The 17,792-nt window shown below is 48.7% G+C and overlaps 2 protein-coding genes across 11 annotated transcripts; one reads left to right on the top strand and one right to left on the bottom strand.

Annotated features, from left to right (window-relative positions):
- Positions 1–912: 912 nt before the first annotated feature.
- Positions 913–9,341, bottom strand: LOC138241053 (uncharacterized). The gene is made up of 11 exons (XM_069193575.1): positions 9,255–9,341; positions 7,179–7,364; positions 5,349–6,833; positions 5,106–5,198; positions 4,562–4,666; positions 4,202–4,311; positions 3,721–3,915; positions 3,319–3,481; positions 2,873–3,038; positions 2,538–2,632; positions 913–2,332 (listed from the first exon to the last, which is right to left on the bottom strand). The coding sequence occupies exons 2-11, from the start codon at positions 7,333–7,335 to the stop codon at positions 2,247–2,249; spliced, it is 2,655 nt and encodes an 884-aa protein (XP_069049676.1). The 5' UTR covers positions 7,336–7,364; positions 9,255–9,341; the 3' UTR covers positions 913–2,246.
- LOC138241054 (cis-aconitate decarboxylase-like) lies at positions 8,120–14,342 on the top strand. Of its 10 annotated transcripts, none has more exons than XM_069193579.1 (9): positions 8,120–8,305; positions 8,858–9,016; positions 9,171–9,302; positions 9,445–9,701; positions 10,382–10,436; positions 11,141–11,328; positions 11,619–11,711; positions 11,821–12,026; positions 12,830–14,342. In XM_069193579.1, exons 4-9 carry the CDS (start codon positions 9,684–9,686, stop codon positions 13,755–13,757), a joined length of 1,488 nt encoding a protein of 495 aa, XP_069049680.1. In that variant the 5' UTR covers positions 8,120–8,305; positions 8,858–9,016; positions 9,171–9,302; positions 9,445–9,683; the 3' UTR covers positions 13,758–14,342. The 10 variants fall into 10 exon arrangements, with proteins under 10 accessions (XP_069049680.1, XP_069049685.1, XP_069049681.1 ...); XM_069193584.1 differs by having other exon boundaries at positions 8,858–9,020; positions 9,631–9,701; XM_069193580.1 differs by having other exon boundaries at positions 8,858–9,020; positions 9,577–9,701.
- The last annotated feature ends 3,450 nt before the right edge of the window (positions 14,343–17,792 follow it).

Here is a 17,792-nt window from a genome sequence, read left to right as displayed (position 1 = left end):
ACGCAATATTCTCCCATTGCTCTTAATATCTCCAACAGCCATTAGGAACAACCTATAAGTTTCAGCAGCCTGTCAGGTAGCTGTGTCTCTTGCTGTGTGTATTGCAGCCAATACCCCTCTATCCCTACACCTGTCAGGCAGAGTGAGTCTTAGCAGGTGATTAAGGACCTAGGAGGCTGAAGCCCTTTACAGGACCTGGTGTCCCTTCACTCCCCTTCTGCTGTGTGAACTGTTAGGAAGGAGAGCCATGTGTTGACACCAGATCTCATGCTCCTGTCAGGTTCCAAGCATTGATACATCTCTTTGCACCACATTCTTTTTGCAGAGCGAGACAGCTGAAAGTTGCATAACCCTTAATCCGGCGAGATCTCGCAAAACTGCATACCGAAACCATAAGTTACTTTTAGTTATCACAAGCTGAACTTTCTCCCTTTCTCTCCCACAGAAGGCATGCCCGACACACCTTGTAGTTTTCCTATCCTGCTTGCATGGCCATGTTGAGCTTGTTACAATGAGATCGTTACTCTGGGCTTTTTCAGCACTATTGTGTAGCTCGTTTAAGGGGACCAGCCTTTCAGCCTAGGGGCTTTTAGCCCAGTGGCTCAGGTTTGATGCAGAGATGTGATTGAAAATGTGTTGCAAATCCAGAGTCTGACAATAACATGCACAGTGCCTGTGCCTCCGAATATCAAGCGCAATATCGTTTACCCTCACAAGGGCCTTGCTGACCTGTGTCAGTACAGATAGACTACACCTAGTTTGCTAAGCTTCCCCTGCAATGGAGAGGTTGTCTGTATATTGCAGGCTGCAGTGCCTGCGACCGTGTTTTTCATTTTTTTAAAGGCTTCTGCTGTCTTTTCGTGAGACATTCACTTATTGGATTTGCAAAAAAGGCAAAAGATCAAAGCATGCTTACTGATTCAGGTGAGTTTATTTGGGTTTTCAGTACTCAAATACAATATGCATTAGGATTATTAACATGAGACTCCAATGGAAAAGAAATGGACATCTACACCCAGAATGGCATTGTACACTAGCCCACAAACTGATTCAGCTTTCAACATACTGTACAAACAATGGATTTCACTATTCACCACAAACAGCAGTAACAGTTTGCATTTTAAAAACTAAGAGACATAATATTTCGCACCACACCACCAGTGCAGAGATACTGTACAAGCAAACATGCTAATTGACAGAACCAATGTGTTTGAGGAAGCAAGTGTAGTTCAGTGTAGTTGAGCAACACTGGGCTGGAATAGTGCCTTCAGAGCTACTGTAACAGCACTCCGAACACCTGGAGATACCATTGGAGTCTCTTTATCTGAGATCTCTTGGCAACAGGGAGGGCTGAAAAGATCTACTAATCTTATAATACAAATGCTATTGTTTGCCAAAAATCAAAAGATAAAGGTGTTGTCTGATAAATCACTTTATTGCATTCAACAGAACTGTACTGTAGTTCACCAACAGATACAGTAAAAGAGGCCTTCATTATGTACATTGCAGAATCTTTAAATCCTTTTACAAAATGGTGAAAATAAACCCAAAAGTCATTCCCACCTATGGTTATTTTTTTACATTTCAAAAATATGTTCTTAATTTAAAAAATAAATTATTGTTTTGACACAGAAGTACCCAAGTAATTGTAGGTCACTACTCACACAATCATACATGTCACCCTTAATTCCACATTTTCCACAAAGTAATTACACTAAGTTCATTATTGTAGTGATTCACTTCACTCTATAGCTGCCAGTTAAAGTGTGCAAAGCTGATGGGTCAGCTGGGAATGAGCTTAATAGTTTTCCTCTTGTAATATTAGTGTAAAAAGTGACGTCCATACTAGAGCTACAGGGACTCATCAGGTCATAACTCCTCCTGATTTTAGTGGGATTCATTGGGCAAGAGAGATTGTGATGCCCTCTTCTGGATGGGACGCTGGTCCATCATAGTAATGATACCCCAGCAGGGCTGGTCCCCACTTTCACAGCTGGGTGGACTGGAGTAAAGTCCCTCATTCGAGGCTACAACACCAGTGTCTGCAGTGGGGACTCGAACCCACAACCAAGAAGTCATGAGTCAAAAAGCTAACCCAGTATGCTTCACCACCCCTTATTAGTATAGTGCATAAGAAATAATAACATACAAATAAATATCTGCATTGTTTAAAGCTCCTCCACGCGGTTTCAAAGCTTGCTGTTCCTGAGAGAGTATTTCAGGTTCGAAGGGATGAGGCCTGGTGTTTATGCCAGACTGGTCTTCACTTTCTCAAATATCTGCCTGACTTTGACAGCCGGAACACAGCCTTCTCTGATGATGGTGATGATGCCTGAAACACAAAAGGACAGTTAGGTTTTTCTCTATGACAGGACACGTTCGCTGCCTACAAACAAGGGCCCTCTGTATAGCTGGGGCTGGCTCACAAACTCCGACTGACCACACAGAGCTCAAAGAGGCCTTTTCTGTGATGTCCGATCAGAGGTGGCAGCCCTGGAAAGTAAGAGCTGTTTTGCAAAGAACAGAACGTACTGTACCTTCATCGATTTTCAAGCAGTTGACCACAGTGGATGCCACGACTTCATTCGATTCTCCATCACACAGAACTCCGTTCAGCTTGTGTCCAAGACGCCTAGAGGAGAAGAATAAAAAGTGGATTTAGACTCAAGTCAAAGCAACACACCTCAATATGGCATCAATTGGGAATATGGTATCAATTTCAAAGGATATACTATATGCAGGATTTAGGCAGATCTTTCTATATGAGCTGCTGTCGGAAGAAAGAAGCAGCAGTTCCTTCCCAAAGATCAGGGAGGTTTCAAATCTGGCCCATTCCCATAAAGAAGAGCTCTACGGACAAACGGAGACTCACGTGATGACCATGTCGTGGTGCGTGCTGTCCGGCTCTCCACTGGGGTTGGCAGAAGTGATGGCGAGGGGGCCAGTCATGTTACACAGGTGTGCGGTCACCGTGTGGTCAGGCACCCGGATCATGATGCTGTCCTTGGTGCCCACCCGGTCATAGGCAGGACCAACGCCTGGAAGCGAGCCAACAGAGGACTGTCAGTAACAGGGAAGGACTGGGATAGCCGGGATAGCCAGCCAAGCCAGACTTTTTCCTGGGGCAGGCTAGGAGGATCCCTAAATGTTGTGCTTGTCCAGTGTCAAGTGATTCATTTTTGAATCTGCAGTGCTTTACATTGAGAATAAGACACAGAACTGGAGTGAAGGACCTCAGAGCTGAGAGTAGACCATGAGTGGAAAATGCTAACCACAATTCCCACAACATCCCTCCGCATCGCAGTAGACCCCACTCACCCAGCCTGGACAGCCACTCGCCCTTCTTGACGATGCAGCTGATGCCCCCTGGGTAAACATTCCTCATGAACTCCCACAGCAGGGTGCTGAAGGGAGGCCTGACGGCGGCCAGCTGCTCCAGGTTCGAGATGCAGATGCAGATGGGCTTCTCTGCAGGGCGGTCCTGTTGGGAGGCAGTGCCAGATGCTCAGGGATCGCCAGTTGTGAAAATGAAAGCTCATTTGAGCTGTTCAAGATTCTGTAGGTCACCGTGTTAGAAAATGCACTGCAGTACAGTCGCATAGTGTGAGGCTTCGCTTGCAGGAACGTTTGCTACTGAACTTGTCGAGAGGTTTCTCTTGACAAAGGGAAAGCAAAGGGAATGAAGGCTGCTTCTACACACAGAAAGGGGCCTGTTCTTACCTTGATGTTGTAGATCTTCTCTATGGCTTTGGGGTTTTTGCAGGAGGCGGCCAGGGCATACACTGTGTCAGTAGGGATGCCACATACGCCACTGCTGTCCAACAGCTTGGAGATGGTTATCAACCCGCTGGTCAGTCGAGAGTTGGCAATGGGGCAAGGAGGAGGAGGCCTCTCGGTCAGTTCCTTCTTCTGAGCCTGGGTGTAACGAGCTGAATTAGTCAGTGGGCAGTTCTCGGCTTGGGCCACGTGGCATGACTGTTTGGAAAGGCTTCCTGATTTTTCCACATTGCCCTGAATCCAGGTTTTCATTTTAAGGGACATACGCATAGAGTAAAGTCAATATCAAGATTAAAATATGAATCCAACATAATTCTGATTTATCCCAAGAGGTGAGAAGACCGCGTTCTGGACTGAAAAGAAGAACCTGTGGGTAGCCAGTGTGTGTATGCAGTGTATAAGCAGTGGCGGATGGGGGCCTCACCTTCAGCACAGGGGGCCCGAGGGGGAGCAGATCCTTGAGGAAGATGGCGTTGGCCAGGGAGGCCAGCATGCCATAGAGGCAGATGATGGAGAATATCGCCAGCATGGCAACTGCAAGAGACACCCAGGGAGGTTAGGAGAGTGGCACATCACTCTCAGCTTTGTGAGGCAAGTCTAGAATGAAGGAACTGCTCGGGTGATGCCCATCAGTTAGGTCTCAAAAGAGCATCTCCTCTTCCTCAAAGCGCCTGCGGACCTGCAGCACATTGCATTTAACTGCTGACAGCAATGAACTATGGCAAATGAGAAAGGAAAGAGGACTGTTGATGCGCTTATTTCACAAAGCTGGGGAATGTCTTACTTTCCAGTTTGTAGGGCAGCCTGTCCAAGGTGGAGAGGAGGAAACAGACCAAGATGACTTCCATCACAGTAGTCAGTGCCAGGAGCACCAGGTTCTTGTAGCCGGCTGTGGAAGGAGAATGAAGAGAGCACTTGAACCTGTATAACCTACTACATCACTGGCAATCAACCTCCTAAGTCACCATTTTAGAGACATGGCTCTAATCATCCCTGGTCTTTCAGGAACATCTTGGCTCTTAACTACCCCAATAGTTCATTATTGGCATGATTAGGTCATTTGATCTGCTACTTTTAAGTGATCTAGCAATCCTGTAGACACACCAGCCCTTCAGGACCAAGACTGTATAGATTGTCAGAGACATTTGCCTTTCTAAAAAATAAACATGGGAACAATACCAATACTGCAGCCAAAAATATTGCATGAAAAATTCAACACTGGGTGAAATCTAGTCCCAAGCAGTAAAGGAAAGTGAAACCAATTCCAAAAGAAAGTATTGTTAAGATTTGGCCAAAATCCAAATCCTTAAGAACTTGACTTGACTTACCAGTAAGCATGAGGAAACCATTCAACACAAGGAACGCAATGGCTCCTGCTGTAAATCCCCCAGCTGAACCTGGAGTGATGTCAAGCAGAAAACCTAACAAAAACACACAAGAGAGCAAGGAGTGAGATCCTGGGAACTGGCGTATCAGAATGTGTGAAAGTGGCAATTGTCTAGAACTGGGACTAGTCAGTATGTTCTATTCTGTTGGTGTATTAAACACCTGAGCTTAGCTGGCCAAATTACCTGCAAACCGGTACCAGGTCCAGGTTGCCCAGATGGCGGCATAGGAGATGGGGATGATGGGTCCGAACCGGTGGCCTCCCTGGACCGCCAGCCTGCTCACATAAAGCTGCATGATGGCTCCTGTGATCAGTACCCAGGGGAGGGCGAGGTGCAGGAAAGAGTCGCCCGGGCCGCTGTTGTGAATGGCGGACATGGCCGCCACCCCGTTGCAGAGGAAGAAGAGGGCATCGGGCAGCTGGGAGGCGGAGCTGGGTGGAAGATCCTGAGGTTTCACCCAGGACCTCTTCAGGACGCTCAGCACACTCTGGAGAGTGTCAGTGGAGAGAGGCTGTGGCCCCACTGGGATCAGGGCTTTCTCCGCTATGGTGTTGACTTGCCTGGCGAAGGTGGCATAGAGGGAGAGGGCCAGGAACAGGCAGCAGGCCACCCCAAAAAAGATGTAGTACCGCTGCAGTGGGATCTGGGAGATGGTGGAGATGGTGAGGAGGAGAAAAAGGGCGTTGTGAAGCAGCTCCAAGGAGTCCGTGTTCAGAGACAGCAGGCAGAGGACGATGGCCGCGGCCAGGAAGAACCAGTCCCCGACCATGCCGTCTCTGGCTCCCCCAACCTCCTCCTTGCCCACCATCACGGACAGCACAAACTCCTCCCACGCCTTCATCAGCCAGTAGGAGCAGTGCAGCCCAAACTTGGTGGTGTGGTAGCAGTCCTGACGCAGATAGGCGTAGTAGCTGGAGAAGAGCTGGGCGAAGGAGGTGATGGAGACCCAGATGGCTCCCACAAAGAAGTTGGGCATGTAGCCAAAGCAGTAGAAGGCGAATATGAAGGGGGAGACAGTATCGGAGATGTAGCCCAGGGCCATGGGCTCAGCGTACTTGGTGTTCTTCTTCTTCTCCTGGCCCAGGCTCTGGGAGCTGCTCTTGTTGGCCGTGCCGAGCAGGAGGACGTTGAAGAGCGGGTTGCCGAAGCCCTTGAGGACATTGCGCTGCAATATGCCCTTCAGCAGCAGGGCGGTGGCCCCATAGAGCCCACACACCAGGATGACCAGCTCCAGAACGCCCGACACCACCAGCGCCCAGCGCCCCACCAGCCCCACGGCCTCGAACACCAGCGTCAAGGTGATGGCGCCAAACACGAAGGGCATGATGTAGTTGACCGTGGCGGAGCAGAAGGCCAGGATGAAGGAGATGAAGATGTAGGGGACCAGCCCGGAGATGGCGGATTCCTGGATGGCAGGAGCAGCCAAGCTGGAATTACTCAGCAAGGCGACTGAAGTGCTGGAATTAAGGCCAAGGCTGCCATTCGAGCTGTTAACTTTTAGGTCACTCAGCGGGGGGTTGGCACCCAGAACGATCCTGGTAGCACCATAGCTGGTCCAGAGAGCAGCGTAGGCAATGAATGATGTTCCACTCAAGTGGTCATACTTGCGAAAGGACAGCAGGCCAGCCAGCAGCTGAGTTACGCCTCCTATCACGATCAGGTGAACACCTGTGGAAATGACATGGGTCAGAGGTCAGGGGGTCAAGAGTCAGGGGTCAGAGATTGCTCTATTGCAATAATTCCTCCCGTTTTAAAGTAACAACATCAAGGGGGCATGCAGCGGAGCTGTGTAGCACAGAACTGTTAAATGTTTTAAATTTTTTGTTGAGATGACCCATAAAATACAGGAGTAAACTAAAGGTGCTTAAAAAAAACAACACGAGACACTTGAAATACAATTCTGATGGCCAGGCATAGTTTTGAAATCTTTTTGAGATACAGAACTAAAAAAGCCATTAAAGACACAGAACCAGCAGTATTCACGCAAGCGGCGGCTCGGGACGCGGTGTTTACCAGCTAGGATGTTCTCCACGCCCACAGCCGGGACGCCAGTGTGCGCTCCGTGGAAGTTCTGCAGAAGGACGAGGAAAGCGCTGATTCCATTCGCCAGGAGTCCCAAGACACCGGGCTCCCCGTAGAACACAGCAGCGAAGCCGTCTGTAGTCGCCATGTGGCCTGTTGTGTGTGCAGTATCTGTCCCTGGGAGAAACCGGAGAGCAGGATTCACGGTCAAGTCGCAAGCTTTCCTGGCTTTATATGCACTAGTTTCGTGATACCGAGCTCTACTTTGTGGATTAATTGCACTGTCTCAACAGAATAGATCTTTATTTTTCTAATTCACATTTCTGCGGGCAGAGCCAAAACCTACGGCACCGACTCTAAACAACAGAACAAAATCGCCCTTTGATTTTTATTTAATCACGTTGCCATCTAAAGTTGTGAATTGGCCATAGTTTAACGGACACATTTGAATGAGGACGGGGAAAAGGTTTAGCTCTAAGGTTTTTTTTTTGTTGTGAATTTACCGATACATGTATTGACCTAGAGAAAAGCGGTAAATTGCGACTATGCGCGCTCCACTAAAATAGCTGTACAGAACTGCGACTTCTGGAAGACAGCGCCCTCTGCGGACCCCCTGGAGAAAATTCTCTCTTCCTACCGCCGCTCAGATCACACCTGTCCCGTCAGCGGTTACACCTCCCTCTGAATAATTCTGTGCAGCTTTAAATCGAAGCATCATTTATTTATTATTTAATAATACACACTGCATGTTCAAGACTTTATTTCGACTGGTAAAACTTTGTCGGTGTAACAGTTCACTATATCGTTGCGTCAGTATTTATTACTCTGATCACACTGAAGAGGATTTTTTTTTGGTATGTGATGATACGGAGCGGCTTGTGTGACAATGTCCGCCAGACTTCACGAGTAAACGTGGCGCACGGCCTGGATTTGATCAGATGTGTAAAATACAACGCGTGTAAGATTACCATCGGTCTCCAAAACTGCAAAGGACCGGGCTCTACGGTTTGCCCTTGGACTGAGTCAACGGCTGAAGATGCCCGGACACAGACCCACGCTATTACTATTTAAACTTGAGCTCAGAAACAGCCGGATACTGGAATAAGACACCGTAGCTGGTAACTCATGGCGATTAAGAGTGTAGAGTGTAGTATTAATATTACAAAGCTTAAAATGTATCCAGCGGTCACTCGGTTCCTAATGACCACTAATTATTTACCATTAAACCTAAGACGTACTGCTTGGTGGACTATACAGAAGTTATCTATAACAATTGCACGGCTTCCAAAATGATCGAAAACTCGGCGATCTTGGGAAGAAAGTAATTTAAGACACTGTCTCTGTAAATACGCATCCATTAACCTCAGCGGATACAGTAGTATACAGTAGCACAACACATCGCATTTAGTTATTGCAGATGACGGGTTGGGGGAAATACTTATGTCAGTGAGCGTCAGTACTCCTTTCTGAAACTACATACTGCTGTATCTGTAATGTTCCCGCGGTTCAGAGCGCAATCAGAGTGGTTTTATCAGTCAGGTCTTCGCGCTCCCTGTTTCTCGCACCTTCGAGGCGAAAGCCTGACTTCTCTCCGAAAGGCGAGACTGGGCCCGAACTATCTTTAAGGGACAAATCTGTCCCCAACGCCGCCTGCAATGTCCGTTTTCCAGCAGGTAGCAGGTCCGAGCCTTTATTTGCTCCCGGGGATGCGGCGCACGCTGGCAACTACGGAGTTAAGCGGCTGGTGGCATCGATACAGAGCACCTGCTTGACCTGTGGACACCCGGGTCCCTGGCAGTCGCGTGGGAATGCTGTGCTCGACCTGTTTTGTAGGTTAGAATTCTAGCTTTCAAATCTCTCCATACCTCCTAACACAAAGAGATGGGAAGTTCTGGTCATAAAAAGTATGTAGTACTTTACCAAGCATGACCTGTTACTCAGAGTGGCTTTTCTCAGAACATGTAACGTGCTGTGTTCTTCTAGACTGAGACCTCTGATAAAAAAGCACACACTGGAAGTTAAAACACTACAGAGGCTATGGAGATATAGGAGAAGAATGGTATTTACCTGTCCAGAAGGCCCCGTTCCCAAAATTGCGAGCAGGCTGAGGGTGGTGTAAGTATATTCTTTATAAATGGAGGAGGGGGAGCAGGAGGAGTCTGTACAGTCCCTGCTTTTCTTGTTTCCTCCACCCTGCATTGATAACAGAAATGATATCACAGGCCCCCCACCTTCTTATGTAATACTTCCTTTTCAGATTCGGAGAAATCCCCCCCGAATACGTGCACGAAATACCTGTTTGGGTGGGGGGGGCAAGGGGTGTTTTTTGGAAGCCCCAGCCCAACCCACTCCCTTAGAATGGGGTGTATTGTTGTCTGCCGAGGGTCAGTGTGTATATAAGCAGTCAGCAGAGCCTCACCTGATTAACAGCTGCTCCTCACAGCAACACCAAGGCTCACAGAGACTCCTGAAGATCCTGCCAGCACAGCGGACACCATGCTCTCCACACTGCAGGTAAGCACAGCACCCAGGAGGGACTGCCACTCCTTGAGACTTTAATCACCGCTGGTGAAATGGAGCTATACTGTGATGTTCTGCTTTTGTGAAAGAGTCTGTTTAAGTGTTTTGTGATTTTTTTAAATCCTTTTCTTCAGTGTTTTGTGAAAATGTACAGAGTATGTCTTGCCAGAATGTCTCCCGAAACTGCAGTTAAATTATTTTTGTCAGTTTTTGCTTTTAGCATGTCTCTGTGAGGGTGTGTTATTTTTTATTTACTTTACCAAGGTTTTACTAGAAAGTCTAAAATGGCTTAAAGACTTGTCACTGCAGCATTAACGGCTGTGTTCATCATGCTGGCTCTTCTGTCTGAGTTTCTTCTGTGCCTGAGTTTCTTGTCGGCAAACTGAACAAGACGCTTTCTTTCAGCACCAGAGCAGGTCAAACAACTTTTAAAACTGAACTAGAAAAAAAGTGGTATGAACTGTAATTTTTTTTTTCAGTGTGTATCTTCTGAAAGTTCTTGCCTTTATTTTACCACTGGAGGGTCTTGTAAAAATATTTTGTCCTACTTTCCAGTATGCACAGGTAGTCTTCGCTTTACCAGACACCTGCAGGACCCCTAGTGGTTGGTTTGGTCAAACCGTCACTTTCCTCTGGCATATCAAAAGTTAAATCTTGTTGGGTTTTTTTTGCAGAGAACGTCAAGACGTGTTTGTGCCATCCGACAGCTTCACAAGCCTGCCCTGGAAGGTAAAGAGACTGTAAATTTCTCCAAAATCTGTCTCTTCATTTACTAGACCAGCAGTGAAAACTGATCAAGTCAATTCTATATTCCCAGGCTTTGCCCTTTTCCTATTTTTACCCTTTTACCAGTTTTAAGGGATTAATTAGGAAGGAGCTGTATGTTCTGTCGCTGCACAGGCTTCACTGCCCCAGCGGGTTTCTGCATGTTGCAAGTTCCTTGCGGATGTGCTCTCGCCATCTAATACTTAGTGATGGGTCCTGCGGGTTCAAGACCAGTTCCAGCTGAGGCAGAGTGGAGCAGCGGTCAGATTTCTGGACTTGTAACTGGAAGGTTGCAGGTTCAAATCTCACATAAGAGAGTGCTGGTGCACCCTTGAGCACGGTCAGGGTTCTGTATAAATGAAGGCAATGAAAGCCTCTTTAGGGGGGGAAAAAAGTCAAATATATAATATTGCCTGGAATATAGGTCCTTAACTCTATCTGGCCGGTAAAGAGTATGTCACCTCAGGACTGGTCAGCTGCTCATAAAAGCCTTAATGCAGGGCTGTAGGTCTTCTTTAGATACCTGGTCTGAAAAAGCCAGTCTCTTCTCTCTTCAGGTTCTCAGCCTCCACTCTCTGCAAGCGGCCGCAGTGAGAGCTGTGGCACCAGGCCAGCCCTGCTGTAGGGCGAGCCGGGTGTCAGCACCGTGTGTTCTGTGTGTCCTGCAGTGGCGGAGAGGCCTGCCCCAGAGGAGACGGTGACGGCCAGCTTCGGGGGCTTCATCCAGGCCGTGCAGCCGGAGCAGCTGACGCAGACGGTGCTGAGGCGCAGCAAGAGGATGGTGCTGGATAGTCTGGGCGTGGGGCTGCTGGGCAGCACCACCCAGGTGTTTGAGCTGGCGCTGCAGCACTGCCAGGTGAGCGGGCCGCACGAGGGGCACAGAACGACCGCTGATCAGGGCACGCTCCTTCACTTCAGCTGTCCTGATCGCCTTGGCGCCGATCTCATAATCAAGCATGGTCATGCCTTTCGGTAAACGTGATTGAAGCTTTGATTACCTTTCATACAGTACAGGCCATTGCTTCAGTCCTTATTTAAAATCCCACTGGCAAAATGGGGCTCTGGTCAGTGTCCAGTGGGGATGTGGCCCTAAGGCGTGAAAGTTTGCTGGTGGAGTTAGTGACCGACTGCTTCCTGTCTTTCCAGAACATGTACGCCCCCGATGACATCAGCTCCGTCTACGGCCGCAGCCAGACCAGGCTCTCCCCAACGCTGGCGGCCTTCGTCAATGGCGTGGCGGTAAGGTGGCGCTGTGGCGTGCCCGCTTTCTGTGATGAGCTGGGAGACGGATGGACAGAGGAATGCTCCTCTTCTCGTTACTCAGCCTTTCTCTCGCCTGCTACTCCAGGTCCACTCCATGGACTTCGATGACACCTGGCACCCTGCCACTCATCCCTCGGGGGCGGTCCTTCCTGCCCTCCTGGCTGTCAGTGACATGTTGCCTAGCAACAGCAAGCCCAGCGGGCTGGATTTCCTGTTGGCGTTCAACGTGGGCATCGAGGTCCAGGGCAGGCTGATGAGGTTCTCCAGTGAGGCGCACAACATCCCCAAGAGGTGAGACTCCAGCCCACCTTCTCTCGAGCCCGATCTGTCTCGGCTCAAAGTCTTCCCTCTGGCCTAACCCCAGCAGCTGCTGGGTTAATGGGTGTCTAGTGCCAACATGGGGATGGAAACAGGATTTAATCCGTGTAGAGAAGGAAACGGGGATAGTTATCTCATCATGTTGTAGAGCAGATAGTGAAGGCTCTATCAGCAGAAACACTTTCTATTATGTTTAGCCAGCGCAGGTAAAAATAACGCACAAATATTTCTTGGATAATGAAGGATGGTTTATTGGGTGAACTGGCCCATTAAAGAACATTCTGTGTTTTGGTTTGTTACTGTCAAAAAATAAATAAATAAAGGGCTATAAATGCATGAAAAGGACATCTACTCACTCACCAGCCAGTGAGTTGTTTCTTTTCTTTCATGGCTATTTGATGCAGACTGTGGTGTTAACCTCGCCCACATAACAATGTTCAAACGTGTCTTTCCATGAGGAAAGGACCAGAGCTTGAAGTCCTATTATTCCTTCAAGAAACTTGCTAAAATGAAAAATGCAATGAGCCATATTTGCATGCAGTGAGGATATTATTCATCGGATGCTTCACGTCATGCAAGTGATTTCTCATTAAAGAGAAATCAAGACGCATTATAATGTATCTCAGAATTCCTTCCCAATGCCAGCGTAAAGAGCCAGTATGGACTCATTTTGTTTTTAACACTACAGCTGTGCCTTTCCTCCTGCAGAACAACTGGCGGCCTTCTCATGGTGAATACTGGCCTTTCTGATGCCCCTCTCTCCTCTCCTTCTGCAGGTTCCACCCCCCCAGCGTGGTGGGCACCATGGGCAGTGCTGCCGCCTGCGCCAGGCTCCTGGCCCTGGAGCGCACCCAGTGCGCCCACGCCCTCGCCATCGCCGCCTCGCTGGCGGGCGCCCCCATGGCCAACGCCGCCACGGAGACCAAGCCCCTGCACATCGGCAACGCGGCGCGGCTGGGCCTGGAGGCGGCGCTGCTGGCCTCTCGCGGGCTGGAGGCCAGCCCGCTGGTGCTGGACGCCGTGCCAGGGGTGGCGGGCTTCAGCGCCTTCTACGAGGACTACGCGGCCCGGCCGCTGCCCTCGCCGGAGGAGGCCGAGCCCCGCTTCCTGCTGGAGGAGCAGGACGTGGCCTTCAAGCGGTTCCCGGCCCACCTGGGCATGCACTGGGTGGCGGACGCAGCGGCCCTGGTGCACGAGCAGCTGCCCGGCGCCCGCGGCGGCTCCTTCTCCCCGGGCCTGATCCGGGACATCCTGCTCCGCGTGCCCCGCTCCAAGTACATCAACCGGCCCTTCCCGGAGTCCGAGCACCAGGCCCGCCACTCCTTCCAGTTCAGCGCCTGCACGGCCCTGCTGGACGGGGAGGTGACGGTGCGCTCCTTCCTCCCCGCCGCCCGCCGCCGGCCCGAGCTGCAGGCCCTGCTGGCCCGGGTGCGAGTGGAGCACCCGGAGGACAACCCCGCCAACTTCGACCGCATGTACGGGGAGGTGCGAGTCACGCTGGCCGGCGGGGAGGAGCTGGGGGGCCGCTGCGACACCTTCTACGGGCACTGGCGCAACCCGCTGAGCGCCGAGGCCCTGCAGGGGAAGTTCCGGCACAACGCCGGCGCCGTGCTGCCCGGGGAGAAGGTGGAGGCGCTGATCGAGACGGTGGAGGGGCTGGACAGGCTGGGGGACTGCCGCCCCCTGCTGGAGCAGCTGCACTGAGCCGCGGCCCCCGGACCCCCGCCAGCATGTTGGTTTTAAGCTCTCTTCCCAGATTTACTGTCTATCCATCCTCTTCGGCGCTTTGCTTCGGGACGCGTGCACGGATCTGGGGCACTCACGCATCGGAGATTCTCGGGAGAGCGAGCTGCTCTTGCATTCTTGTCTGGGAGCTGAATCTCTTTGTTAAATAGTCATTTTTTAAAACCGATTACTGTACTTTCTGTTGAGGGCTTTATTTGAATGTCCGCGTGCCGGGAGCTGCGTGTGAATGAATGATACATGCCGAAGGTGAGCGAGGGGCTCCTGTCCCGGGGCCCACCTGTCCTGCGGTGATGACAAGGTCTCACCATGCCCGGTGCCGTTCTGATCCAAACTAGCCCGCTGGACTTGTCAGCTGCTGGCTGTGGAAGAACAATTCTGTAAATGCTGGAGAAAAAAAAATCAGGGTTTGTTGTTAATTTATTGCTACTTTTTATGTAAATGAATTAATAATTATGTATTTTTTAGCTTTTGATTATGACCTTTATGTGATGTAAAAATGGGCAATAAGAATTTTTGTTCTGACAAATAAATAAGATGAAATAAGCTCGGCTGCCTGTGTGTTTTCGCTCTGACACGTTGAGATCTTTGCATACTTGCATATAGTGCCTGCAGTTAGAGGACTGTAGCTGTTAAAAACAAAGTGCACCATTCAGTTTAAGTGTTCCCAATACTCAAAAATATTGTCAAAGTCCCTGCTAAGGACACAGCCTGGAACTGAAAGAAAATGCATTTTAAAACAGAAATCCAGAGGAGGCTACTTTACACAAAGGTGTGTGGGTGTTTGAAGCAAGGTGCCCAGTCATGCTCAGGTGAACGGACAAGGATTTTGGATTAGTTACTAGCAGCAGCTTGTACCCTACTAAGTACTCATAAAGCTACACATAGTTTTGAGCCCTGCATTTAAGTAGTTGTGCAAACACCTCCTCTTGTGGTGTTCAGCACCAATGCAATGGGCTTACCACGTTGAGCGATAACTTGGTCTTTAAATTTTTAGATGTTTGCTGTTGATATGCTATTAGGCCTAAAGAGTAATGCACTCTTTACACAATCTGCTTCTCAAACTTTCTTACCTCTTTATATCACAACCTCAATGATCGAGTCCAGCTTTAATCAGACTAGTAACCCTTAAACATCAGCACATCAGGTGCTATATAAACACAATCTGTAGTTTTAGTTCAGGTGGGTAGCTGCGTCACCTGAAGAAGGCTCCACAGCCAAAACGTGTTTGCTTTCTTCTCTTTTCAGCATGGAATAAACCTATGACTTGTTCATCTGTAGTTTTAGTTGCATACACATCTAACACAAAAACAAGCAACCTTATTTACTGTATCTCTTGCAGTAAATGCCCAGTCATCTACATTGGAGAAACAGGAAGGAGATTTGGAGACCGCTTCAGAGAACACGTCAGGGCTGTGAAGATTAAAGATCTCTCCAAGCCCATTGTTTCTCATTTCACCTCTGACGGCCACGACCACTTTAATCTCTCTGTGTTCTCAAAGACGGTTTTCCGAACTCATACATCAGAAAGACTACTGAAACCAAATTTATCCTGCAGCTAGGATCACACCCTTCACTTACCCCTTCTCTTAACGACAGACTACTCTTCTACTAAATTTTCTCCATTCATTGGAAGTTTCATTTCACACTTTTCTACACCTATCCTGATTCACACCTCTTGATTGGCCTCTCAATTCAATTCAATTCAATTCAAGGTGCTTTATTAGCATGACCGATGGGTACAATCAGTGTTGCCAAAGCAAATTAAAATAATAAAATTAACATGGAACAAAACAAAAAATAGAAGTAAAATAAAACCTACAGACATGTTACAGACATTTACAACAAAGACATATTATAAAATATTGAAATATACTGTAGGCGGCTGGAGCATTATTGGGAGACAGACTCACTGTTCCTCTGGCTGTGACAGGAGATCACATACTGGGCTGCCAGATCAACTGAGTTCCCTCCTCCCTCTCCCAGTAGGATTGGGACCCGTTGTGACTCTGGCAGGTGTGGGAACTCTGAGATTAGATTTCTGAATTTCGGGAAGAATGTTTCTCTAATCCCAGAGTATCTGTCACAGTGCAGTAGGAAGTGCACCTCTGTCTCTATTTCTCCCCGCTGGCAGTGGGAGCACAGCCTGTCCTCTCTGGGCAGCCAGGTCTGCCTGTGTCGCCCAGTTTCTATGGCCAGGCTCTGGTCACTGAGCCTGTACTTCGTCAGGGTCTGTTTTTGTTTGTTATTTTTTATTTGGTCAAATATTCAGCTAGTGTGTATTGTCTGTTTAGGGTTCTGTAGCATTCCAGTTTATGTTGTGTTTGTGTGTCCCAGTGTGTGAGATATTGCTGTTTGATCTGTGCTGTGATGTGGTTGAGTCTGGGTTGTGGTGCTCTAGCAGTGCTGTCCTGAGGCTGGTTAGTGTCGGTGTGGCTCAGGTCGGTGAGCCTCAGGACCAGCTGGCTCAGGGGGCTCTGTTTTGGGCTCAGCTCTTGGCTCAGCAGTGCTTTGTGGTGCTAGGAATTTTGGTCGCTGTTTTTTAGGTGTAGCCAATACTTTAATATTCTTTTCTGTATGTTTATCAATAGTGGGTACTGGCCTAATTCAGCCCTGCACCCTTGTTAGGAGTTTTCCTCTGCACACGGAGGATGTTTCTACAGATCTCCATGTGCAGAGTTTCTGTGGGGTGTTTGTCCCATTGGGTGTAATCCTGGTCTGTGAGGGGACCCCACACTTCACTGCCGTATAGGGCAATGGGTTGGATTACACTTTCAAATATTTGGAGCCAGATTCTTGTTGGTGGGTTGATGTTGTAGAGCTGCCTTCTTATTGCGTAGAAAGCCCTGAGTGCCTTCTCCCTCAGTGCCTTCACTGCCAGGTCAAAACTCCCGGAAGAGCTGATGGTGAGACCGAGATATGTGTAGCTGGATGTGTGCTCCAATGTGTTGTTGTTCAGTGTGAATTTGTACCTGTTTCTCTGAGGTCTGGCATTCTTCTGGAAAACCATATCTCTGGTCTTGTCCAGATTGACTGTCAGTGCCCAGGTCTGACAGTACTGCTCCAGCAGTGACAGGTTCTGCTGCAGCCCCTGTTCTGTGGGCGACAGCAGGACCAGGTCATCTGCGTAGAGGAGGAACTTGATTTCTGTGTCGTGTAGTGTGAGACCAGGAGCTGCAGACTGCTCCAACATTCCTGCTAATTCGTTGATATAGATATTGAACAGTGTTGGGCTCAGGCTTCAGCCCTGTCTCACCCCGTGGCCTTGGGTGAAGAATTTAGTCCTTTTGTTTCCAATTTTCACTGCACATTTGCTCTCTGAATACATTGATTTAATTATGTCATACACTTTGCCCCCTATGCCACTTTGGAGTAGTTTGTAAAACAATCGCTCATGCCAAATCGAGTCAAATGCTTTTTTGAGATCGACAAAGCAGGCAAAAATTTTTCCTTTGTGTTTTTGGTGGACGTGTTTGTCTATCAGTGTGTGTAGGGTGTAAATGTGATCAGATGTCCGGTGATCTGGCAAGAAGCCAATCTGACTCTTGCTCAGGACATTGTGTTCGGTAAGGAAGGCCTGTATTCGAAAGAGAGATCTCTCTACAGCTCAGTAGCTGTGGTCCTGCTATCTCTTTCTGTCCCCTGCTCCCACCTCTAACCCCTCCTCCCTCCCAGCCTTGTTCTCCCATTACATTACCTTTGCCTACTGCCTTGTCTCTCTCACACCTGAAGAAGGCTCCACGGCCGAAACGTTGTGTTCTCTTTCTTCTTCTTTTCAGCATGGAATAAACCTATTACTTGTTCCTTTGTAGACTACACCTAGTTTGCTAAGCTTCCCCTGCAATGGAGAGGTTGTCTGTATATTGCAGGCTGCAATTGCAGGAACAGTGAGTCTGTCTCCCAATAATGCTCCAGTCGCCTACAGTATATGTCAATATGTCTTTGTTGTAAATGTCTGTAACATGTCTGTAGGTTTTATTTTACTTCTATTTTTTG

Source organism: Lepisosteus oculatus, chromosome 8 (assembly GCF_040954835.1).
Source record: "Lepisosteus oculatus isolate fLepOcu1 chromosome 8, fLepOcu1.hap2, whole genome shotgun sequence".
NCBI lineage: Eukaryota > Metazoa > Chordata > Actinopteri > Semionotiformes > Lepisosteidae > Lepisosteus > Lepisosteus oculatus.
The sequence above is the reverse complement of the archived record's forward strand: the minus strand, read 5'-3'. Positions and strand labels throughout refer to the sequence as shown.